This window comes from Ornithodoros turicata, chromosome 2 (genome assembly GCF_037126465.1).
Source record: "Ornithodoros turicata isolate Travis chromosome 2, ASM3712646v1, whole genome shotgun sequence".
NCBI lineage: Eukaryota > Metazoa > Arthropoda > Arachnida > Ixodida > Argasidae > Ornithodoros > Ornithodoros turicata.
In genome coordinates, this window is record NC_088202.1 from 78145856 (window position 1) to 78170983 (window position 25128).

The window sequence follows — 25128 nt, forward strand, 5'->3', positions numbered from 1 at the left end:
AATGCGGACGGGAAGATACAGTCGACCCCCGTTTATCCGGACGGTGCCGTTCCCAGCGAAATCGTCCGGATACCGGGGCATCCGGATAAATGAAACGATCGAATAGAAACGTCCTACAGAGCAAGGTTTAATTAAAACACAGAAATCTCGTCAATAATAGCTGTTACATAGTAGCGTAGGCACTCGATTCCTGCAAACTTTTGCTAATTGCATAGAGTTGAGTCACGCTGTTGCGCTGCTCGAAGAATTTCAGTGCGGATGCAAAGTGTCAGTGTCAGAGCCTTGTTTCTCACTGGCGTCACCGGCACCGTCTTGCTGCACATCATCGAAGGCAACAGCAGCAATCACACCGTCATCAGCCATAGCTGCGCACGCGTCATCATCCTTATCAACGTCGACGTAGTCAGAAACCGCAGCATCATCTACGGCAGTCGCAGTGAGCCTCTGCATCAGGGATCGCAGCTCAGCTAGGGGAACGTCTTCATCGGCCAACGGGCCGTAAGCAGCATGGCCTCGGGTTGGAGTTTTCCCCTCTAGAACCGGACAGTTGCTCGAGATATTTCCAAATGACTCGACTGGTCAACGTGACCCAACGCACACAAATAGAAAAGGGGGTCATCGTGCACGGTTGTCTTCCCTACGGGGGAATGTAGGTCCCTGACGTGTGACGGGAATAACCCCAACACAGCGAAAAGGGTGACGAAGCGGGGTCAGTGTCTCCTCTTACTCACGATAGTCCGGATAACTGAAGCTGGATTACAAGAATTTTCGACTTTCGTTCCCTGGATTTCTTGTCCGAGTCCGGAAGCTGCAGTCCGGATAAACGAGAACAAAATACATGGAGCAAAATCCGTTCCTGTGCCTTTTGTCCGGATACCGCGGGATCCGGATAAATGAAGTCCGGATAAACGGGGGTCGACTGTACTAAGTACCGTTTTGTCTCGTCGTCTGCACAACGTGTTGCCCTATATTATCAGTTGCCCCATATTATATTATCAGTCCATTGCAGACGAGCTCTGTCCCCGGTCGCAGCATCTTCCCGTCCCTGACGTTATTTAAGGATTTGCTGGCGTATGTCCGCACACGGGGCTTATCGGGGGCAGTTTTGTCACTGGACCAATCCAAAGCATTCGACAGGATAGAACATGATTACCTGTTTTTTTTTTCTTTTTTTCATTTGGTGCCTTGGATTTTCGCTACAATTTGTTGACTGGTTCAAATGCCTGTATTGTAACTTAGAATTGGAACTTCCCATCAATGGCTAAATTACACACACTTTCAACGTTTCAAGAGGGGTGAGGCATGGGTGTCCTCTTTCCCCAATGTTGTTTGTGATTGCACTAGAGCCCTTTATTCGGAAAATTGTACATAATGTAAATATTGCTTGTTTTCCTGTTTGGTCCTGGCGATATTACGATTTCAGCGTATGCTGATGACATTGTTCTCTTTTTGCATGGTGCAGAAAGTGAAGCAGCAGCTCTAGACACTTTCAAAACTTATGGTTAGCTTTCTAGAGCTGCTTTGAATATGAACAAATCCAAAGCTTTGCCAGTGAACGGTTTCTCAGAGCAACTCCCACAAGGTATTGGCTACACAGACGTAGTCAATATACGCGGTATAAAGTTCACTCAGGCAAGTGCAGCCCTGGGGGACTGGACAACTGCTGGAACACCAGATGGAAACTGCGAGTAATTTTTAACTCTCTTATCATGACCGTGCGTATCTAATTACATGCGTATCTTGCAGTAAACTGCGGTATGCCGCAAGGATAATAACTCCTCCGGCGAAGATCTTTGCGAAGGTAGTGGTGGTGCTGGTGAAAGGGATCGCCGCTGTCGGCCTCACACAGGTGGGCAACGTCACGACTGACGCCTAGGGGGAATGTGCATCCTGGGCCGACTTCTAATGGAACTGTGCCGACATATGTCTGAAAGCGTCTGAGGAAAACCCAGGAAAAACCCCAGACAGCACAGCCGGCGCCGAGATTCCATCCCGGGTACCTCCCAGTCTCCGCGTGACATGACCAGCGCGCTAACCACTGAGCTACGGGAGCTGGTGTTGCGAAGGTGAACACGTTAGTCTTTAACTTCTTCTGGAAGGACCAGAAACACCTATTATCGCGCGATGTGATGAGGAGGCCAAAAGCAGAGGGTGCTGAGAAGGCCGGGTAGGCGCCGGTAGGCCGAGCCTGAAACGCGTTGCCAATGAGCAGTCCGTAGTTCCTGTAAGTAGTCACTCCGCCACCTTCGCCAAAACCGTTCCAGTAGAGACTCGCGGTACCGCATTGCCCTCTGCAGTCGCTGCTGAGTTCCAGTAGGCAACTGCGCTGAAGTGACGAAGGGTGGCAGTCGCGTCAGCCGTTTTCCAATTAAAAGGTGCGACGGTGTCAATGGCTCCGGCTCCTCTGATTCCGCATAGACGAAAGTAATTGGTCGGGAGTTGATAGTCGCTTCAGTTTCGGTGAGCACTGTGGTGAGTTCAGGAAGTGTTAAACTGCTCCTTCCAAGAACCTTTCGAAGAGATGTCTTGACCGACCGCACAATTCTCTCGTAGAATCCTCCTCACCATGCAGCCTTTTCCACAATGAATTTCCAATGAAGTCGAATGCTGGAGAAATAATTTTTAGCTTCTTCGCTACGAAGTGAGCTCCATAACTGCCGAAGATCTTTAGATGCGCGTTTGAAGGTCAGGGCGTTGTCCGAATAAACTGTATGACAGACACCCCTTCTTGACACGAACCTCCGAAAAGCTAGCAGAAATGTCGCCGTGCTCAGGTCCGTGACGATTTCCAAGTGAACAGCTCTCGTGATGGCGCAGGTAAACACTACTATGTAGGACTTGCACTTGCATCAGTGGTAGCACCCTTGTAGTAGAGAGGCCCGGCAAAATCAACTCCCACCACTGAAAAAGGTTCGTCCTTGGTAACTCGATCCCTCGGGAGTGGTGCCATTGGCTCTTCCGCAGGCTTCGCGCGCCACTTTTGACACGTCAGGCAACGATGAAGCATAGCCTTCACCGCTTGTCTACCATTGATGACCCAGTATGTCTCACGTAGCTCAACAAGCGTGTCTCGTACACCTCCATGAAGCAAACGAAGATGCGTACGCATTATTAACTTCTTTGTGAAGTCGTGATGTTTCGGTAAAATAATCGGTTGCTTCTGCGATGCAGATCCGTCGCTCTCTTGAAGTCTTCCCTTCAAACGAAGGATTCCATCTTGATCCAAGTAGGGGGATAGTTTAAGGAGCGGAGAAGTTGAGGATATCCTTCCACCGTTACTGGCCAGGACTTCGTATTCGTCTGAGAAACATTCACGTTGAACCTGACGAATCCAGTACTTTTCTGCCTGATTTATTTCTTCAGTAAGGAGAGGCCCAGATACTTTTTCATGTGGTCGTTGACAATTCAAATTAAACCGTTTGATCCACGCTGTTATCCGTAGTACACGAAGGAAGGAACTATGCTTGGTGAGGTCGAAGAGAGCACATTGATCCCCCTTTACAACCGCAACTGTAACTTCCACCGCCTTCGTTTCAGTATTGACGATGTCTGTGGGTGTTCCAGGAGCTCTGGGCTCTGGTACCGAGCCGACCATGTCAATGGATGACAACCATTTTGGTCCAGTCCACCAAAATTCATTGTTTTGCAGTTGCCTGGGTAAAACACCTCGCGTGAGTAGGTCGGCAGGATTTTGTTCCCCTGGACAGTAGTGCCATGTAGAGGGATCGCAAAGGCCTTGTATTTCTACTACTCTGTTTGCAACGAAGGGTTTCCATCGACTTGCATTGGCCTTGATCCAGCAGAGCGCTACACTCGAATCGCTCCAAAATATCGCAGGGAAGCGTTCAACGTGGAGTGCACCGACAATGTAGTGAGTTAGCCGCGCTCCGATCAGCGCTGCAAGGAGCTCCAAACGTGGCAACGTAACGCGCTTCAGCGGGGCTACTCTAGCCTTAGCAGCTATAATCTTCACGTTGACAGTGCCGGCATCCGTTTCCGTCCTCAGGTACACAACGGCGCCGTATGCTTGAATACTAGCGTCACAAAAGCAATGCACAGAGTGCTTCGCTGTTGGTCCCTCGGTTATAAGTGCTCTGGGTACGGCTATTTGAGCGACGTCCGGGATCCCTTTCGTCCACCGCAGCCATTCAGACAGGAGATCATCTGGCAGTAGATCATCCCATCCGAGTCCTTGCTCCCATACTCGTTGGAAAAGAATCTTCGCCTTGATAGTGTATGGTGCAAGGAACCCCAAAGGATCAAAAATTCTTGCGGTTGCTTGCAGCAGGCAGCGCTTGGTGTCCGTCTTGTAGGTGATGAATTTCACAAGAGAGTCCATGGAAAGCAGAAGTGTGTCCGTTGCGGTGTTCCAGCTGAGTCCTAAAACCTTTTTTGACTTGTAATGAGAATTAGCCTCCGCGTCTTGTTCGCTGCTTCTCCTGAACTCACTCTGTAGATCCGGCGAGTTCGTCGTCCACTTTCGTAGCTTCATTCCAGCTGTCCTGACGACCTCGTTAGCATCTCTGGAAAACCGCTCCCCTTCATTCCGTGTGGCAACGCTCGTCACCAAATCGTCGACGTAGAAACTCTCGTTCAACGTCTCACACAGGGACTTCAGAGATGGATCTGCCGAAGAAGTACTCTCAAAATGACAACGAAGCGTAGCAGCCATAATGAAGGGACTGGATGAGGCTCCAAATGGGACACGGGTCATCCTCCAGACCTCAATTTCTCGTTCGGTGACATCACGTTTCGGCGTCGCATCATACCAAAAAAACCGAAAGGCGTCACGATCAGTCTTGTTCAAGGAAATCTGGAGAAAAGCCTTCTCAATGTCAGCAACGACTCCAATCCGTTGTTTTCGGAACCTCATTAGTACTGCCAGCAAGTCAGGATTAAGGTTTGGTCCAGAATCCAAAACGTCGTTCAACGAGGGACAACCGGGAGCACTGGAAGAGGCATCGAAAACGATGCGCATTTTGGTGGTTTCCCTTTCGTGCTTGACAACGGCATGGTGGGGCATGTAATATGTTGGCCCATCCACTTCATGAGGGAGAAGAACCTTTTCTGCATGACCATCATCTAAATACTGTCTGATCGCCTTGTCATACTCGGCAGCCATGTGTTCATTCTTGGTAATTTGTTTCGTTAAAGAAAAGAGCCTCTTCCTTGCTACTTCTTCGTTTGACGGTAAATACGGGTGCACAGTCTTCCACGGCAGTGCGACCTGATATCTGCCGCTCACGTTCTTCATGGTCGACTTGAAAGCTTGAAACACGGCGTCCTGATGCGTCGGGTTACTGTCCGTCTGAATCCCGATATGTTCCAAGTCCCAAAATTTCCGTAATTCATTGCACAATTCCGTTTCTTGAGACTCGACGTTTACCCGCATGACTCCTACGTTCGTACATATTGTAGTTGAACTTGAAGACGATGGGCCCTGTACTGTCCATCCAAAAACAGTGTTTGCCGCTACCAGGTCCTCGCTGATGTGCTGTATCTCGCCAGTAACGGTCCGCCAGTAATAGTCGGCGCCTACAAGTATACCGATGCCAGGCTCACAATGAACGTTTCCAACAGAAAGGTCACCCACACGCATTCCGGCCCGATGAAGGTTGGAAACCAAATCCGTGCTTGGTAGTTGCATTACGTCGTTACAAATATCTGGCATTTCCGATGCTTCTATACGTAGCTCACTTCTGTCGTACTGACTTCGGAGCCAAATCTGAACCCGACGACACTTCCTCTGCCTGGCGCATTCCGTTCCAAAGGTGTACAGCGATATTTGTTCCTCCCCTACTGGTTGACAGTTGAGTTTCTTCGAGAGTGATTGCTTGATAAATGATCTTTGGCTTCCGCCATCAAGAAGCACACGAACCAATTGCCGTTCGGTCTCACTTTCCGCCCAGGCTCGAAGGGTTTGGAGCAGTATGGTGACACCAGCAGAACTTGCAGTGCTTAAGCTTGCCGACGTAGCCAAGGCTGAAGACTCCACGGAAGTAGGCTGGTTTATCGGATCACACATAACGGTGAGATGGCGTCTTCCGCATTTAAGACATCGAAGTCTGCTGGCATTCCTACAATCCCTCGAACGATGATACTGTCGGCCGCAGCGAAAACATCGCATTTGGGATTTCAGTTTCTCTTTCTTCTCTTGAATCGAAATTGGAGCGTCACAATTCTCCAAAGTGTGTTCGTTGGATTCACAAAATATGCATTTTGTTGTCTCTGCAGCAACAGTCAATGCAGCCCCGGTCGGAGGAGGCTTCTGTGGCCACTGCCACTGCTTCTCGATCATACCCTTACGTCCTTCGGGTTTTGTGGTCGTGTCGTAAACTCTCTCTCGACTGGATACTTCAATTCTCAGGAACTCTAAATACGAGGTCAAATCCTCTTCCCCATCGAGGTGTTTCCGGTCGTATTCAAGGTTGAGGTCGCTGGGAACAGCCTTCCTTAGCGCAGAAAGTAGGAGAACACCGTAAGACGTTTGCGCAACGTCGAGAGCTTCAAGAGAGCGGACACCAGTCATGACGGCGTCATACAGCTCGCGGAGCTTCATTACTTGACTGGAGTCGCTGACTTTAGTCAGGGTCAACAGGCGTGACATGTGCGCATCGATGATGAGACTTTTCTTGCTGAACCTTTCTTTCAACAAGTCCAAAGCGATGTCATAGTTCTCTGCAGTCAGCGACAGTCCACTCACCGCCGTTGCAGCTTTGTCAGTGAGGTAGCTACGCAGATACTTGAACTTGTCCACCTTTGCAATTGACTGATTGCTGTTTATCGTAGAATCAAACTGGTCCCAAAAACTATTCCAGTTCCGGAGGTCGCCGTTAAATCGTGGGATTTCCAATTTCGGTAGCTTCACTGTAACGGTTCTCGTACCGCTACCTGTAGTCTCCAGTGTGCTGTAATCTCCCCCGCCTTGGCCATGTCTTCTCGATCCGTCAGCAAGTTCTCGGCCGTATTCCATGTTCAGTTTTTGTACAGCTCGGGATTTCGCAACGCATATCCTGTCCTGGTATGTCTGGGAGCCTGCAATCTTTTCGTCGTAGACTTTGTCGTCCAATACCATTTCTTCAATGGCGAGATTCAGCTCCTCCAGCGCAGTTTCTTTTACTTTCAGGAGATCTAGCTTCTCCTGAAGATCACCTCTGAGGCTGGGTGAATGTGGTCCGTCGAGTAGTTGTTGTATTCCGTCAATAAGTATCGTTGCAGCTGCTCGAATCGCACCTCGCTTCCGCTTCAGACGTTCCATTGCAAGGCTGGTCCACGTAGTCGTCTATCACGTTGATTTCGTTGATATGTCGCTGACGTTCGGCTACTCCCAGGTTTCGGCACCAACTTTTCTTTGTAGCAGAACCTTAAAGCGAGATAGACGAACTTCTTCCAAAATCCGTTTATTAGAGGCAGTTGCTCCGAGCCATCCTACTCGTTCTACAACGTCTCCTCCGGCGCCGGCGGCCGGCAAGGTTGGTGCCGAAACCCGGGAGTAGCCGAACGTCAGCGACATATCAACGAAATCAACGTGATAGACGACTACGTGGACCAGCCTTGCAATGGAACGTCTGAAGCGGAAGCGAGGTGCGATTCGAGCAGCTGCAACGATACTTATTGACGGAATACAACAACTACTCGACGGACCACATTCACCCAGCCTCAGAGGTGATCTTCAGGAGAAGCTAGATCTCCTGAAAGTAAAAGAAACTGCGCTGGAGGAGCTGAATCTCGCCATTGAAGAAATGGTATTGGACGACAAAGTCTACGACGAAGAGATTGCAGGCTCCCAGACATACCAGGACAGGATATGCGTTGCGAAATCCCGAGCTGTACAAAAACTGAACATGGAATACGGCCGAGAACTTGCTGACGGATCGAGAAGACATGGCCAAGGCGGGGGAGATTACAGCACACTGGAGACTACAGGTAGCGGGACGAGAACCGTTACAGGCTAGTTCCATCTCAAATCGAACAATCCGGTACACTTGATGTCTCGAATGAACGGGAAAAAAATTTATGTTGAAGCCATCGGTGAGTTAGGAGAAATAAACGCTTTCCGAATTCTCTGCGCCGCGCGGTTCGGGAAGTAGGAGAGGAGGAAAAAACTGCCTCTCATAAGACAATGTCGTCGCGCGCGGGTTTGAGCGTTCGCTACAAGGCTATTTCTTGTCGCATTATAGAAATTTCTTGATCTGGCTTTAGACCACTTAGGGCACAATAGGATCCTGCGTTGGCAGTGCTGTGTCCGTTTTTGTTTGTCTACAAAAAAATATCAAAGTTGACTCAAAGTGCCGAAAAGCACCATATTCACTGCAACTTTGCGGACGATGTACAAAACGGATAAGATTGAGCTTTATGCTGTTTAATTTGTCATTCATGTGGCTATCGAATGATGTATAATTTGTTGCTCTACACTGTCAGGAACGTAAGCGATACCTCTTTCAGTAACACCATACCACCGAAAAACGACGAATTTTGGAAGCCTTTATCTAAAAAACCCCACCAAAAACTTGCCTCGAAAATTTTATATGTTGTAGGTAGTTCCTTAGACTATGCACAGAGGAAAAATCAAAAGTCGGACTTTATCGGTAGGCGCACTGTGAATTTTTTGCCAGCCCTATATGCGGAGCGCGTTCAAGCCATGGCACTGTGTCCCGCGTGTTGCAAAATTGAATTTTCCAAAGGGACTTTCAACTTCTGTCTTCACATAAAAAATAACTGCTATCATTTGAAACCGTTCTGAGAGCTTGCGTTCATAATAGTGTTGTAATCGCTGAATGTAGATTGTGGAGCAACCATATGTGCTCATATTTTTTGCGGGATGACACATATGCATTGCAAGTGCTGGGAGCCCGTGAAGAACAGAATGCTTTAGAATACTTTTGCGTCTTTATAAGAGGTATATTTGTCCTCGGTGATCACATCGAAGCATATTTACAGTACACAGAATAACAAGAACTTGACAGCGAAGACGACAAGGTGACGAAGGTAAGAAGGTAACGTATGAGAGTGCTCGTGCCATGAACTGCTTTAGGCCGCTGTTGAAGCCACTTTCCTTAATGTTACTTTTGATGGCAGGTTCTTGTAAGATTTTCTTTGAAATGTGGGCAACATTGCTGCGTTGTGATTCAGCCACCTTTGCTGTGAAGTACTTGAAGCAGCTTCTGCATAGCTGGCCCATTTCTGTTACGCCTTCGGCTTGATCTGCTGGAACAACAGTCTTTATGGCAGCTACGCTGATCTCCGAAGCAAAGCAAGAATCCTTTGTCTATAGCACTTCTTTCTTGTGTGTAAGGCGGTAGTCAGCGAAATCCACACGATTAGCACTGTACGACGAAGAGGCCATTGAGGTAGGTGTGAAAGCAGGACGACACACTACAGTAATGCAGATGTCGTCGCACACTCTGTATAAGGGCACTCCATGCACTTCTGTAGTCGAGAAGGGAGTGAAGCGTCTTCTGTGTGTAGGCGAAACTTTGCGCAAGGTGTCTTCAGGGAGTAAATGCGATCAGGACCTTCCCATGGTCGCAGCATGTGGAACCGAATAACATATTGGACAGCGGCGCCAGTCGGGCTGTTTCGGCAAGGTTCACAAAAGGCACCATGAATTAGCCTTGAGTGTGTGCGTATGGCACTACACAACAACATTTTCCTCAGTGCAATTTCCCCCGTCCGAGGTCATGGGGCCGTAGGAAAGGAAATGTTTCAAAGAATACTGAAAGTCACTGCGTCCCTGCTGCCATAATGCGTACAGTAAATATGCTTGTTTAGAATAACCCTGAACAGATATGCCTCTTACAAAGATGTAAAATCATTCTGTTCTTCCCGGGCTCCCAGCACTTGCAATGCATGTGTGACATCCCGCAAAAAATGCGAGCACATCTGGTTGCTCCACAATCTAGATTCAGCGATTACATCATTGTTATGAACGCAAACGCTCAGAACCTTGAAAAGGAAACCTTGAAACCTCAGAATGGTCTCAAATGACAGCAATTACTTTTTATATGAAGACAGAAGTTGAAAGTCCCTTTGGAAAATTCGATTTTGCAACACGCGGGACACGATGCCTCCGCTTGAATGCGCTCCGCGTATAGGGCTGGCAAAAAATTCACAGTGCGGCTACCAATCAAGTCCGAATTTTGATTTTGCTTCTGTGCATAGTCTAAGGAACTACCTACAACATATAAAATTTTCGAGGCAAGTTTTCGGTGGGGTTTTTTAGATAATGGCTTCCCAAATTCGTCATTTTTCGGTGGCATGGTGCTATTAAAAGAGGTATCGCTTACGTTCCTAACAGAGTAGAGCAACAAGTTGTACATCATTCGATAGCCCTATGATTGACAAATTAAATGGCATAAAGCTCAGTCTTATCCGTTTTCTACATCGTCCGCAAAGCTGCAGTGAATATGGTGTTTTTCGGCACTTTGAGTCAACTTTGATATTTTTTTGCAGACAGACAAAAACCGGTACAGCACTGCCAACGAAGGATCCTATTGTGTCCAAAGTGGTCTAAAGCCAGATCAAGAAATTATTATAATGCGAGAAGAAATGGCCTTGTAGCGACCGCTCAAACCCGCTCGCGACGACATCTTCTTCTGAGAGGCAGTTTTTCCTCCTCTCCTATTTCTCGAACCGCGCACCGCAGAGAATTCGGAAAGCGTTTATTTCTCCTAACTCACCGATGGCTTCAACATATATTTTTTTCCCGTTCATTCGAGACATCAAGTGTACCGGATTGTTCGATTTGAGATGGAACTAGCCTACAGTGAAGCTACCGAAATTGGAAATCCCACGATTTAACGGCGACCTCCGGAACTGGAATAGTTTTTGGGACCAGTTTGATTCTACGATAAACAGCAATCAGTCAATTGCAAAGGTGGACAAGTTCAAGTATCTGCGTAGCTACCTCACTGACAAAGCTGCAACGGCGGTGAGTGGACTGTCGCTGACTGCAGAGAACTATGACATCGCTTTGGACTTGTTGAAAGAAAGGTTCAGCAAGAAAAGTCTCATCATCGATGCGCACATGTCACGCCTGTTGACCCTGACTAAAGTCAGCGACTCCAGTCAAGTAATGAAGCTCCGCGAGCTGTATGACGCCGTCATGACTGGTGTCCGCTCTCTTGAAGCTCTCGACGTTGCGCAAACGTCTTACGGTGTTCTCCTACTTTCTGCGCTAAGGAAGGCTGTTCCCAGCGACCTCAACCTTGAATACGACCGGAAACACCTCGATGGGGAAGAGGATTTGACCTCGTATTTAGAGTTCCTGAGAATTGAAGTATCCAGTCGAGAGAGAGTTTACGACACGACCACAAAACCCGAAGGACGTAAGGGTATGATCGAGAAGCAGTGGCAGTGGCCACAGAAGCCTCCTCCGACCGGGGCTGCATTGACTGTTGCTGCAGAGACAACAAAATGCATATTTTGTGAATCCAACGAACACACTTTGGAGAATTGTGACGCTCCAATTTCGATTCAAGAGAAGAAAGAGAAACTGAAATCCCAAATGCGATGTTTTCGCTGCGGCCGACAGTATCATCGTTCGAGGGATTGTAGGAATGCCAGCAGACTTCGATGTCTTAAATGCGGAAGACGCCATCTCACCGTTATGTGTGATCCGATAAACCAGCCTACTTCCGTGGAGTCTTCAGCCTTGGCTACGTCGGCAAGCTTAAGCACTGCAAGTTCTGCTGGTGTCACCATACTGCTACAAACCCTTCGAGCCTGGGCGGAAAGTGAGACCGAACGGCAATTGGTTCGTGTGCTTCTTGATGGCGGAAGCCAAAGATCATTTATCAAGCAATCACTCTCGAAGAAACTCAACTGTCAACCAGTAGGGGAGGAACAAATATCGCTGTACACCTTTGGAACGGAATGCGCCAGGCAGAGGAAGTGTCGTCGGGTTCAGATTTGGCTCCGAAGTCAGTACGACAGAAGTGAGCTACGTATAGAAGCATTGGAAATGCCCGATATTTGTAACGACGTAATGCAACTACCAAGCACGGATTTGGTTTCCAACCTTCATCGGGCCGGAATGCGTGTGGGTGACCTTTCTGTTGGAAACGTTCATTGTGAGCCTGGCATCGGTATACTTGTAGGCGCCGACTATTACTGGCGGACCGTTACTGGCGAGATACAGCACATCAGCGAGGACCTGGTAGCGGCAAACACTGTTTTTGGATGGACAGTACAGGGCCCATCGTCTTCAAGTTCAACTACAATATGTACGAACGTAGGAGTCATGCGGGTAAACGTCGAGTCTCAAGAAACGGAATTGTGCAATGAATTACGGAAATTTTGGGACTTGGAACATATCGGGATTCAGACGGACAGTAACCCGACGCATCAGGACGCCGTGTTTCAAGCTTTCAAGTCGACCATGAAGAACGTGAGCGGCAGATATCAGGTCGCACTGCCGTGGAAGACTGTGCACCCGTATTTACCGTCAAACGAAGAAGTAGCAAGGAAGAGGCTCTTTTCTTTAACGAAACAAATTACCAAGAATGAACACATGGCTGCCGAGTATGACAAGGCGATCAGACAGTATTTAGATGATGGTCATGCAGAAAAGGTTCTTCTCCCTCATGAAGTGGATGGGCCAACATATTACATGCCCCACCATGCCGTTGTCAAGCACGAAAGGGAAACCACCAAAATGCGCATCGTTTTCGATGCCTCTTCCAGTGCTCCCGGTTGTCCCTCGTTGAACGACGTTTTGGATTCTGGACCAAACCTTAATCCTGACTTGCTGGCAGTACTAATGAGGTTCCGAAAACAACGGATTGGAGTCGTTGCTGACATTGAGAAGGCTTTTCTCCAGATTTCCTTGAACAAGACTGATCGTGACGCCTTTCGGTTTTTTTGGTATGATGCGACGCCGAAACGTGATGTCACCGAACGAGAAATTGAGGTCTGGAGGATGACCCGTGTCCCATTTGGAGCCTCATCCAGTCCCTTCATTATGGCTGCTACGCTTCGTTGTCATTTTGAGAGTACTTCTTCGGCAGATCCATCTCTGAAGTCCCTGTGTGAGACGTTGAACGAGAGTTTCTACGTCGACGATTTGGTGACGAGCGTTGCCACACGGAATGAAGGGGAGCGGTTTTCCAGAGATGCTAACGAGGTCGTCAGGACAGCTGGAATGAAGCTACGAAAGTGGACGACGAACTCGCCGGATCTACAGAGTGAGTTCAGGAGAAGCAGCGAACAAGACGCGGAGGCTAATTCTCATTACAAGTCAAAAAAGGTTTTAGGACTCAGCTGGAACACCGCAACGGACACACTTCTGCTTTCCATGGACTCTCTTGTGAAATTCATCACCTACAAGACGGACACCAAGCGCTGCCTGCTGCAAGCAACCGCAAGAATTTTTGATCCTTTGGGGTTCCTTGCACCATACACTATCAAGGCGAAGATTCTTTTCCAACGAGTATGGGAGCAAGGACTCGGATGGGATGATCTACTGCCAGATGATCTCCTGTCTGAATGGCTGCGGTGGACGAAAGGGATCCCGGACGTCGCTCAAATAGCCGTACCCAGAGCACTTATAACCGAGGGACCAACAGCGAAGCACTCTGTGCATTGCTTTTGTGACGCTAGTATTCAAGCATACGGCGCCGTTGTGTACCTGAGGACGGAAACGGATGCCGGCACTGTCAACGTGAAGATTATAGCTGCTAAGGCTAGAGTAGCCCCGCTGAAGCGCGTTACGTTGCCACGTTTGGAGCTCCTTGCAGCGCTGATCGGAGCGCGGCTAACTCACTACATTGTCGGTGCACTCCACGTTGAACGCTTCCCTGCGATATTTTGGAGCGATTCGAGTGTAGCGCTCTGCTGGATCAAGGCCAATGCAAGTCGATGGAAACCCTTCGTTGCAAACAGAGTAGTAGAAATACAAGGCCTTTGCGATCCCTCTACATGGCACTACTGTCCAGGGGAACAAAATCCTGCCGACCTACTCACGCGAGGTGTTTTACCCAGGCAACTGCAAAACAATGAATTTTGGTGGACTGGACCAAAATGGTTGTCATCCATTGACATGGTCGGCTCGGTACCAGAGCCCAGAGCTCCTGGAACACCCACAGACATCGTCAATACTGAAACGAAGGCGGTGGAAGTTACAGTTGCGGTTGTAAAGGGGGATCAATGTGCTCTCTTCGACCTCACCAAGCATAGGTCCTTCCTTCGTGTACTATGGATAACAGCGTGGATCAAACGGTTTAATTTGAATTGTCAACGACCACATGAAAAAGTATCTGGGCCTCTCCTTACTGAAGAAATAAATGAGGCAGAAAAGTACTGGATTCGTCAGGTTCAACGTGAATGTTTCTCAGACGAATACGAAGTCCTGGCCAGTAACGGTGGAAGGATATCCTCAACTTCTCCGCTCCTTAAACTATCCCCCTACTTGGATCAAGATGGAATCCTTCGTTTGAAGGGAAGACTTCAAGAGAGCGACGGATCTGCATCGCAGAAGCAACCGATTATTTTACCGAAACATCACGACTTCACAAAGAAGTTAATAATGCGTACGCATCTTCGTTTGCTTCATGGAGGTGTACGAGACACGCTTGTTGAGCTACGTGAGACATACTGGGTCATCAATGGTAGACAAGCGGTGAAGGCTATGCTTCATCGTTGCCTGACGTGTCAAAAGTGGCGCGCGAAGCCTGCGGAAGAGCCAATGGCACCACTCCCGAGGGATCGAGTTACCAAGGACGAACCTTTTTCAGTGGTGGGAGTTGATTTTGCCGGGCCTCTCTACTACAAGGGTGCTACCACTGATTGCAAGTCCTACATAGTAGTGTTTACCTGCGCCATCACGAGAGCTGTTCACTTGGAAATCGTCACGGACCTGAGCACGGCGACATTTCTGCTAGCTTTTCGGAGGTTCGTGTCAAGAAGGGGTGTCTGTCATACAGTTTATTCGGACAACGCCCTGACCTTCAAACGCGCATCTAAAGATCTTCGGCAGTTATGGAGCTCACTTCGTAGCGAAGAAGCTAAAAATTATTTCTCCAGCATTCGACTTCATTGGAAATTCATTGTGGAAAAGGCTGCATGGTGGGGAGGATTCTACGAGAGAATGGTGCGGTCGGTCAAGACATCTCTTCGAAAGGTTCTTGGAAGGAGCAGTTTAACACTTCCTGAACTCACCACCGTGCTCACCGAAACTGAAGCGACTATCAACTCCCGACCGATTACTTTCGTCTATGCGGAATCAGAGGAGCCGGAGCCATTGACACCGTCGCACCTTTTAATTGGAAAACGGCTGACGCGACTGCCACCCTTCGTCACTTCAGCGCAGTTGCCTACTGGAACTCAGCAGCGACTGCAGAGGGCAATGCGGTACCGCGAGTCGCTACTGGAACGGTTTTGGCGAAGGTGGCGGAGTGACTGCTTACAGGAACTACGGACTGCTCATTGGCAACGCGTTTCAGGCTCAACTGACTTACAGACCGACACGTTGGTTCTCCTGAAGGAAGATAGGGTCCCTCGCGGCCTATGGAAGATCTGTCGAATCGTAAAGACGTTTCCAGGTAGAGACGGACATGTCCGTTCATGTGTCGTGCAACTTCCGACCGGTGGAACTTTAAGGCGTGCAATACAGCACTTGTTCCCATTGGAGATCCAAGAATGAGCAAACTCATTGCGGGGGAGTGTGTTGAGAATTGACTATGAATGTGTTGGGGTTTTTGTTTTGGCTTGTACTGTTTTGTTGGCTTATTGGCTGTTGGCTTGTACTGGCGTTGTTTTGGCTTGTGACGAAGGAGGAAGAGGAAGACGCAAGCTCGCTCGAAAGCGCACGGGGAATATCACCCTTTTTTTTGTTGTTCTTAACGTTGTAGAACGAGTAGGATGGCTCGGAGCAACTGCCTCTAATAAACGGATTTTGGAAGAAGTTCGTCTATCTCGCTTTAAGGTTCTGCTACAAAGAAAAGTTGGTGCCGAAACCCGGGAGTAGCCGAACGTCAGCGACATATCAACGACATCAACCTGATAGACGACTACGTGGACCAGCCTTGCAATGGAACGTCTGAAGCGGAAGCGAGGTGCGATTCGAGCAGCTGCAACGATACTTATTGACGGAATACAACAACTACTCGACGGACCACATTCACCCAGCCTCAGAGGTGATCTTCAGGAGAAGCTAGATCTCCTGAAAGTAAAAGAAACTGCCCTGGAGGAGCTGAATCTCGCCATTGAAGAAATGGTATTGGACGACAAAGTCTACGACGAAGAGATTGCAGGCTCCCAGACATACCAGGACAGGATATGCGTAGCGAAATCCCGAGCTGTACAAAAACTGAACATGGAATACGGCCGAGAACTTGCTGACGGATCGAGAAGACATGGCCAAGGCGGGGGAGATTACAGCACACTGGAGACTAGAGGTAGCGGTACGAGAACCGTTACAGTGAAGCTACCGAAATTGGAAATCCCACGATTTAACGGCGACCTCCGGAACTGGAATAGTTTTTGGGACCAATTTGATTCTACGATAAACAGCAATCAGTCAACTGCAAAGGTGGACAAGTTCAAGTATCTGCGTAGCTACCTCACTGACAAAGCTGCAACGGCGGTGAGTGGACTGTCGCTGACTGCAGAGAACTATGACATCGCTTTGGACTTGTTGAAAGAAAGGTTCAGCAAGAAAAGTCTCATCATCGATGCGCACATGTCACGCCTGTTGACTCTGACTAAAGTCAGCGACTCCAGTCAAGTAATGAAGCTCCGCGAGCTGTATGACGCCGTCATGACTGGTGTCCGCTCTCTTGAAGCTCTCGACGTTGCGCAAACGTCTTACGGTGTTCTCCTACTTTCTGCGCTAAGGAAGGCTGTTCCCAGCGACCTCAACCTTGAATACGACCGGAAACACCTCGATGGGGAAGAGGATTTGACCTCGTATTTAGAGTTCCTGAGAATTGAAGTATCCAGTCGAGAGAGAGTTTACGACACGACCACAAAACCCGAAGGACGCAAGGATATGATCGAGAAGCAGTGGCAGTGGCCACAGAAGCCTCCTCCGACCGGGGCTGCATTGACTGTTGCTGCAGAGACGACAAAATGCATATTTTGTGAATCCAACGAACACACTTTGGAGAATTGTGACGCTCCAATTTCGATTCAAGAGAAGAAAGAGAAACTGAAATCCCAAATGCGATGTTTTCGCTGCGGCCGACAGTATCATCGTTCGAGGGATTGTAGGAATGCCAGCAGACTTCGATGTCTTAAATGCGGAAGACGCCATCTCACCGTTATGTGTGATCCGATAAACCAGCCTACTTCCGTGGAGTCTTCAGCCTTGGCTACGTCGGCAAGCTTAAGCACTGCAAGTTCTGCTGGTGTCACCATACTGCTCCAAACCCTTCGAGCCTGGGCGGAAAGTGAGACCGAACGGCAATTGGTTCGTGTGCTTCTTGATGGCGGAAGCCAAAGATCATTTATCAAGCAATCACTCTCGAAGAAACTCAACTGTCAACCAGTAGGGGAGGAACAAATATCGCTGTACACCTTTGGAACGGAATGCGCCAGGCAGAGGAAGTGTCGTCGGGTTCAGATTTGGCTCCGAAGTCAGTACGACAGAAGTGAGCTACGTATAGAAGCATCGGAAATGCCAGATATTTGTAACGACGTAATGCAACTACCAAGCACGGATTTGGTTTCCAACCTTCATCGGGCCGGAATGCGTGTGGGTGACCTTTCTGTTGGAAACGTTCATTGTGAGCCTGGCATCGGTATACTTGTAGGCGCCGACTATTACTGGCGGACCGTTACTGGCGAGATACAGCACATCAGCGAGGACCTGGTAGCGGCAAACACTGTTTTTGGATGGACAGTACAGGGCCCATCGTCTTCAAGTTCAACTACAATATGTACGAACGTAGGAGTCATGCGGGTAAACGTCGAGTCTCAAGAAACGGAATTGTGCAATGAATTACGGAAATTTTGGGACTTGGAACATATCGGGATTCAGACGGACAGTAACCCGACGCATCAGGACGCCGTGTTTCAAGCTTTCAAGTCGACCATGAAGAACGTGAGCGGCAGATATCAGGTCGCACTGCCGTGGAAGACTGTGCACCCGTATTTACCGTCAAACGAAGAAGTAGCAAGGAAGAGGCTCTTTTCTTTAACGAAACAAATTACCAAGAATGAACACATGGCTGCCGAGTATGACAAGGCGATCAGACAGTATTTAGATGATGGTCATGCAGAAAAGGTTCTTCTCCCTCATGAAGTGGATGGGCCAACATATTACATGCCCCACCATGCCGTTGTCAAGCACGAAAGGGAAACCACCAAAATGCGCATCGTTTTCGATGCCTCTTCCAGTGCTCCCGGTTGTCCCTCGTTGAACGACGTTTTGGATTCTGGACCAAACCTTAATCCTGACTTGCTGGCAGTACTAATGAGGTTCCGAAAACAACGGATTGGAGTCGTTGCTGACATTGAGAAGGCTTTTCTCCAGATTTCCTTGAACAAGACTGATCGTGACGCCTTTCGGTTTTTTTGGTATGATGCGACGCCGAAACGTGATGTCACCGAACGAGAAATTGAGGTCTGGAGGATGACCCGTGTCCCATTTGGAGCCTCATCCAGTCCCTTCATTATGGCTGCTACGCTTCGTTGTCATTTTGAGAGTACTTCTTCGGCAGATCCATCTCTGAAGTCCCTGTGTGAGACGTTGAACGAGAGTTTCTACGTCGACGATTTGGTGACGAGCGTTGCCACACGGAATGAAGGGGAGCGGTTTTCCAGAGATGCTAACGAGGTCGTCAGGACAGCTGGAATGAAGCTACGAAAGTGGACGACGAACTCGCCGGATCTACAGAGTGAGTTCAGGAGAAGCAGCGAACAAGACGCGGAGGCTAATTCTCATTACAAGTCAAAAAAGGTTTTAGGACTCAGCTGGAACACCGCAACGGACACACTTCTGCTTTCCATGGACTCTCTTGTGAAATTCATCACCTACAAGACGGACACCAAGCGCTGCCTGCTGCAAGCAACCGCAAGAATTTTTGATCCTTTGGGGTTCCTTGCACCATACACTATCAAGGCGAAGATTCTTTTCCAACGAGTATGGGAGCAAGGACTCGGATGGGATGATCTACTGCCAGATGATCTCCTGTCTGAATGGCTGCGGTGGACGAAAGGGATCCCGGACGTCGCTCAAATAGCCGTACCCAGAGCACTTATAACCGAGGGACCAACAGCGAAGCACTCTGTGCATTGCTTTTGTGACGCTAGTATTCAAGCATACGGCGCCGTTGTGTACCTGAGGACGGAAACGGATGCCGGCACTGTCAACGTGAAGATTATAGCTGCTAAGGCTAGAGTAGCCCCGCTGAAGCGCGTTACGTTGCCACGTTTGGAGCTCCTTGCAGCGCTGATCGGAGCGCGGCTAACTCACTACATTGTCGGTGCACTCCACGTTGAACGCTTCCCTGCGATATTTTGGAGCGATTCGAGTGTAGCGCTCTGCTGGATCAAGGCCAATGCAAGTCGATGGAAACCCTTCGTTGCAAACAGAGTAGTAGAAATACAAGGCCTTTGCGATCCCTCTACATGGCACTACTGTCCAGGGGAACAAAATCCTGCCGACCTACTCACGCGAGGTGTTTTACCCAGGCAACTGCAAAACAATGAATTTTGGTGGACTGGACCAAAATGGTTGTCATCCATTGACATGGTCGGCTCGGTACCAGAGCCCAGAGCTCCTGGAACACCCACAGACATCGTCAATACTGAAACGAAGGCGGTGGAAGTTACAGTTGCGGTTGTAAAGGGGGATCAATGTGCTCTCTTCGACCTCACCAAGCATAGTTCCTTCCTTCGTGTACTACGGATAACAGCGTGGATCAAACGGTTTAATTTGAATTGTCAACGACCACATGAAAAAGTATCTGGGCCTCTCCTTACTGAAGAAATAAATCAGGCAGAAAAGTACTGGATTCGTCAGGTTCAACGTGAATGTTTCTCAGACGAATACGAAGTCCTGGCCAGTAACGGTGGAAGGATATCCTCAACTTCTCCGCTCCTTAAACTATCCCCCTACTTGGATCAAGATGGAATCCTTCGTTTGAAGGGAAGACTTCAAGAGAGCGACGGATCTGCATCGCAGAAGCAACCGATTATTTTACCGAAACATCACGACTTCACAAAGAAGTTAATAATGCGTACGCATCTTCGTTTGCTTCATGGAGGTGTACGAGACACGCTTGTTGAGCTACGTGAGACATACTGGGTCATCAATGGTAGACAAGCGGTGAAGGCTATGCTTCATCGTTGCCTGACGTGTCAAAAGTGGCGCGCGAAGCCTGCGGAAGAGCCAATGGCACCACTCCCGAGGGATCGAGTTACCAAGGACGAACCTTTTTCAGTGGTGGGAGTTGATTTTGCCGGGCCTCTCTACTACAAGGGTGCTACCACTGATGCAAGTGCAAGTCCTACATAGTAGTGTTTACCTGCGCCATCACGAGAGCTGTTCACTTGGAAATCGTCACGGACCTGAGCACGGCGACATTTCTGCTAGCTTTTCGGAGGTTCGTGTCAAGAAGGGGTGTCTGTCATACAGTTTATTCGGACAACGCCCTGACCTTCAAACGCGCATCTAAAGATCTTCGGCAGTTATGGAGCTCACTTCGTAGCGAAGAAGCTAAAAATTATTTCTCCAGCATTCGACTTCATTGGAAATTCATTGTGGAAAAGGCTGCATGGTGGGGAGGATTCTACGAGAGAATGGTGCGGTCGGTCAAGACATCTCTTCGAAAGGTTCTTGGAAGGAGCAGTTTAACACTTCCTGAACTCACCACCGTGCTCACCGAAACTGAAGCGACTATCAACTCCCGACCGATTACTTTCGTCTATGCGGAATCAGAGGAGCCGGAGCCATTGACACTGTCGCACCTTTTAATTGGAAAACGGCTGACGCGACTGCCACCCTTCGTCACTTCAGCGCAGTTGCCTACTGGAACTCAGCAGCGACTGCAGAGGGCAACGCGGTACCGCGAGTCGCTACTGGAACGGTTTTGGCGAAGGTGGCGGAGTGACTACTTACAGGAACTACGGACTGCTCATTGGCAACGCGTTTCAGGCTCAACTGACTTACAGACCGACACGTTGGTTCTCCTGAAGGAAGATAGGGTCCCTCGCGGCCTATGGAAGATCTGTCGAATCGTAAAGACGTTTCCAGGTAGAGACGGACATGTCCGTTCATGTGTCGTGCAACTTCCGACCGGTGGAACTTTAAGGCGTGCAATACAGCACTTGTTCCCATTGGAGATCCAAGAATGAGCAAACTCATTGCGGGGGAGTGTGTTGAGAATTGACTATGAATGTGTTGGGGTTTTTGTTTTGGCTTGTACTGTTTTGTTGGCTTATTGGCTGTTGGCTTGTACTGGCGTTGTTTTGGCTTGTGACGAAGGAGGAAGAGGAAGACGCAAGCTCGCTCGAAAGCGCACGGGGAATATCACCTTTTTTTTGTTGTTCTTAACGTTGTAGAACGAGTAGGATGGCTCGGAGCAACTGCCTCTAATAAACGGATTTTGGAAGAAGTTCGTCTATCTCGCTTTAAGGTTCTGCTACAGAGGGTGAGGGGCCTTCCATGTGTGAAAACGTACAGTTCGTTGTTTGCATTGAGGAACATTTTGGGCATATTAAGTGAAGTCGATTCACCGAGGTGCCCTCTGGAAATGTACTGGTTGGGACAGGGACGCAGGACACTTGTACCCAGCGGTGTTGGCAATACACAGCAGAAAATCCACCAGAGTTTTATAAATGGATTATCAGGCAATATAAGTTTGTACAATATCACCTTCCGGATATAGATGTAGAGAAAATTCAAGCATCCCGAATATGCGAGGCTATGCTCTGAAGAAGCGCCAGTGCTACGTTCTCGCACAGTGGTAGAAGGGACCCGGTTGCACTACCGCAGGAGACCGCGGACTTTCACTGGAAAGGCTGCTGGGGTATATTTCCAACAAAAGATCGGCTTGTCAAATGGGAACTACAAGAAATTCTACATGCCCAAACAATGGTGCAAATGAAACAAATACGCATGTTCTACATGAGCGTGTTGTAGTGTCGACATTGTGGACTTTAGTGCGCCGGCGCTTTGCTGTAAGGCGTAAAGTTGCAGTGAGCACCCGAAGTAATTTTGACCACCTAATCATAATAATTGTGTCATACGTACTCTGGAAGTTCCGATGTAGGGCTGTAGCTCATAATCGCCGTATTGCATCCGAGACTTGCCCTTGTTATGTGTTTGCTCCGTAACTACCTTGAGCACCGCCTCTTTTCGCTGGGGAACCAGGAATTCCTGCGTCAGTGGTCTAATCGTTACATATGCGTGACGTATGGGCGCATTGCTATCAGGAACCTCGTTTTCAAAGAGGGGATTCAGATTATGTAAATAGTGTAAATAATCACAATCAATTTTCCGGCCAAATTTTGCCTGATATGTGTACATACGCATGGTAGATTGTACATATGTGTAGCAGCTTGACATAGTTGTAACGATAGTTTGCACGCAGAACATCTACGTTGTTATTGTGTTACTTAAAAGCAAAGTGTAACCTGTGCAGTTACTTGTGTAATTAGATAATTATGTTAATAAAATATTCTGAACAGGAAAACACATTTTCGTTAGGCGGATTCTAGTTACATATTTCTTTAAACTCTGGCTTGGTTGCCTTACACCATGTTATGGCAGGTGTGCCGTGCTATCAGATATCCAGCACGCGATCGTGGACTGTGTCCTCTTCTTCAGGGGTCAACGGGAAACGTTGCGAAATCGACTGAAACAAATCACCGCTCCGTTCACTTTGGCGACAGTGCCTGGACCCTGGACCGACATCCTACGACACCGTCGTGCCCTGCAGATTTTCCTGAATTTTCTGCATGACACTGGTCCCCTTTATGTCCTTTAATCCTGATGTGCGGCCTTGCTACCGTCTCTCCCCCCTCGTCCCCTCATTGTCATTTTACATGTCATGCAGTCCCACGGCATTGAGGTAGTGGGCCACAACACAGGTGGCGAATTATTTCTCCATTCATCATCATCAGTGTGTTTGTTGTTTTCTAGTTACATAAAATTGTATCAGTTGCATGATGCCTTCTTGTTGCACTGTGTATGATATTTTTCAGGATGGCGAAGCGTTTCACCATACAAAGAAGTTGGAACGAAAAGCAAACACTGTCCCCGAAAGCAGTCTATTTTCGCAAATATTTCACTAACAGAAACATAAACGGATGTTTCATACACATCTGCACGTCTACAAATGTGTCTCGTCGTTAGATTCTGTCGTACAAGTCTGTGGCATCGTCGCTATCTCTCTGTTGGCTTCGGTTGGTGCACGGAACAATACAAAGATTGTGGTGCTCATGGTGAATGTCAGGTTGTCATCTATTACAGTTCAAATAGAGACGAAAGAAAGTAATTAAGGTAATAATTAATATTAAAGGAGCGCAAGCGAAAACTACAGACACGGTAGCATGTCACACATCTAGTCACAGTATATGTCATAGTACATCCACCAACTAGGTGTCTGCCAAAAACTGCACAAACACCTGCAGGACTTCGAAGTGTTCGATCGGGGGCCAAAGGTGCCCGACAAAAAGACCAAGATTATGGGCAGTTAAGGGAGTCTTCCTTCCTATGTCCATGGAGTAGTCATCCGCTGCAGGGCACATTCATGCGAAGCCGGTAGAGCAACGTTGTAAATGTCGTCGGAAACGATGGCGGTAGGATAGGGTGAATTCTGGGGGTGTTGATGGTGATGGTGATGTGATAAAGCAAAAAATGGTAGTGTTGGTGGTGGTACTACTTGCCGCTGTTGCCGTCACAGGTGTGGGCATCGTCACGACCGTGGCTATAGATGATGATGATGTCAAGTAGGTAGCCTTCGGTGGTTGTTCCGCACGTCAACTAGAAGTGCGAGCCGGACCTGGACGGTGCGGGTTGGATCGAGCTCGACCTGGGCCGTTATAGAGGCCTCCAAAGCAGCCTCGTTGCGCAAAGAACGCGTCCTAAATTCTGGACTGCGTTCCTCGCCACTTCTTAGCTTCGCAAGTTCGCATCTGCTCCGCCATCGTGAGCGCTTTCTCATAGGCCGACCAAAGGCCATGGTGGAAGTGAAAAAAAAAGATACGGAACAACTTTATTTTTGAGGTAAGGAAGGGGGAGTTTCATCGCGAGGAGCGGTACTCTACCCCATTGCTGGTGGTGATGTGGGGAATGAAATAATGAGCCCCTTCACAATAAGGATCGAAGTCCGTCTAAGAAGGTCAAAAGAGCTTTGTGCGCAGTGCGTTGGTGGGCTGGATATTCCAGGGACCCAGCAATTTTAATAGAGAGAAGGGTCGAGAGTCCAGTTGACTAAGAAACCCGGACAGTGCGGTTTGGGAAGGTTGGTAGTGTGGGCAATGAAGAAGAATGTGCTCCAGATCTTCTAGAGCAGTGGCTCCGAAACTGTGGGTCGCGACCCCCAGGGGTGCCCCGAAGCGGTCCACCTCTAATAATAATAAAAAAAATGCGACGCCGTGTCCGCTATTCTGCGTTACCAGGAAGCCCGTGGCTGAACGCCCGGAGGTTTCCCATAAATGCGCTTGCATGCGGGGTACACGACGCTTTCGACGCATCACACAGCCTTGCTTTTACGCTTGCTTCCACTTGTGCACGAGGGCCAAAATCTATGTCGTGAGGTCCACTCACTCCAACTAAAGGCCACGGCGTCTGCGTCTATCGCGGCATACACGGACGCCCCCGCCCTCACGGTATATCGCGCAGTGGCGTCTTCTCGAATTAGAGCGGACGCCAAACACCTAAGAAAACCGTTTCGCGTGCGTTGTCGTTGAACGAAGCACTTGTGCAAGAATACTGCTGTGCAGCAGGCCGTTGTGCAGAGCTTTTTGGCCCAGAGAACTCGCTCTGAAGGTAGTTCCAATAAAATGTCAGTGTATCTTTTTGGCTAGCGCTCATGCGCTGAGATCGGAAGACATTGTTACGATCGCATGCAAAACAGATGATCACGTAGACAGATTGGAAGCAGAAGATAATTTTGAGCGTCAAGCCTGGACGACCAAAACCAGACACGCATTGCGGGAAGCAAGCACTCGACTTCCCCT

At 48.7% G+C, this 25128-nt stretch overlaps 3 protein-coding genes across 3 annotated transcripts; 2 read left to right on the forward strand and 1 right to left on the reverse strand.

Annotated features, from left to right (window-relative positions):
* Positions 1-2827: 2827 nt before the first annotated feature.
* Positions 2828-7258, reverse strand: LOC135384805 (uncharacterized). The gene has a single exon (XM_064613991.1). It carries the CDS (start codon positions 7256-7258, stop codon positions 2828-2830), a length of 4431 nt encoding a protein of 1476 aa, XP_064470061.1.
* Positions 7259-7559: 301 nt separating this feature from the next.
* Positions 7560-15640, forward strand: LOC135384806 (uncharacterized). The gene is made up of 2 exons (XM_064613992.1): positions 7560-7926; positions 10767-15640. Exons 1-2 carry the CDS (start codon positions 7560-7562, stop codon positions 15638-15640), a joined length of 5241 nt encoding a protein of 1746 aa, XP_064470062.1.
* Positions 15641-16027: 387 nt separating this feature from the next.
* LOC135384808 (uncharacterized) lies at positions 16028-20458 on the forward strand. The gene has a single exon (XM_064613993.1). The coding sequence runs from the start codon at positions 16028-16030 to the stop codon at positions 20456-20458; it is 4431 nt and encodes a 1476-aa protein (XP_064470063.1).
* Positions 20459-25128: the final 4670 nt, after the last annotated feature.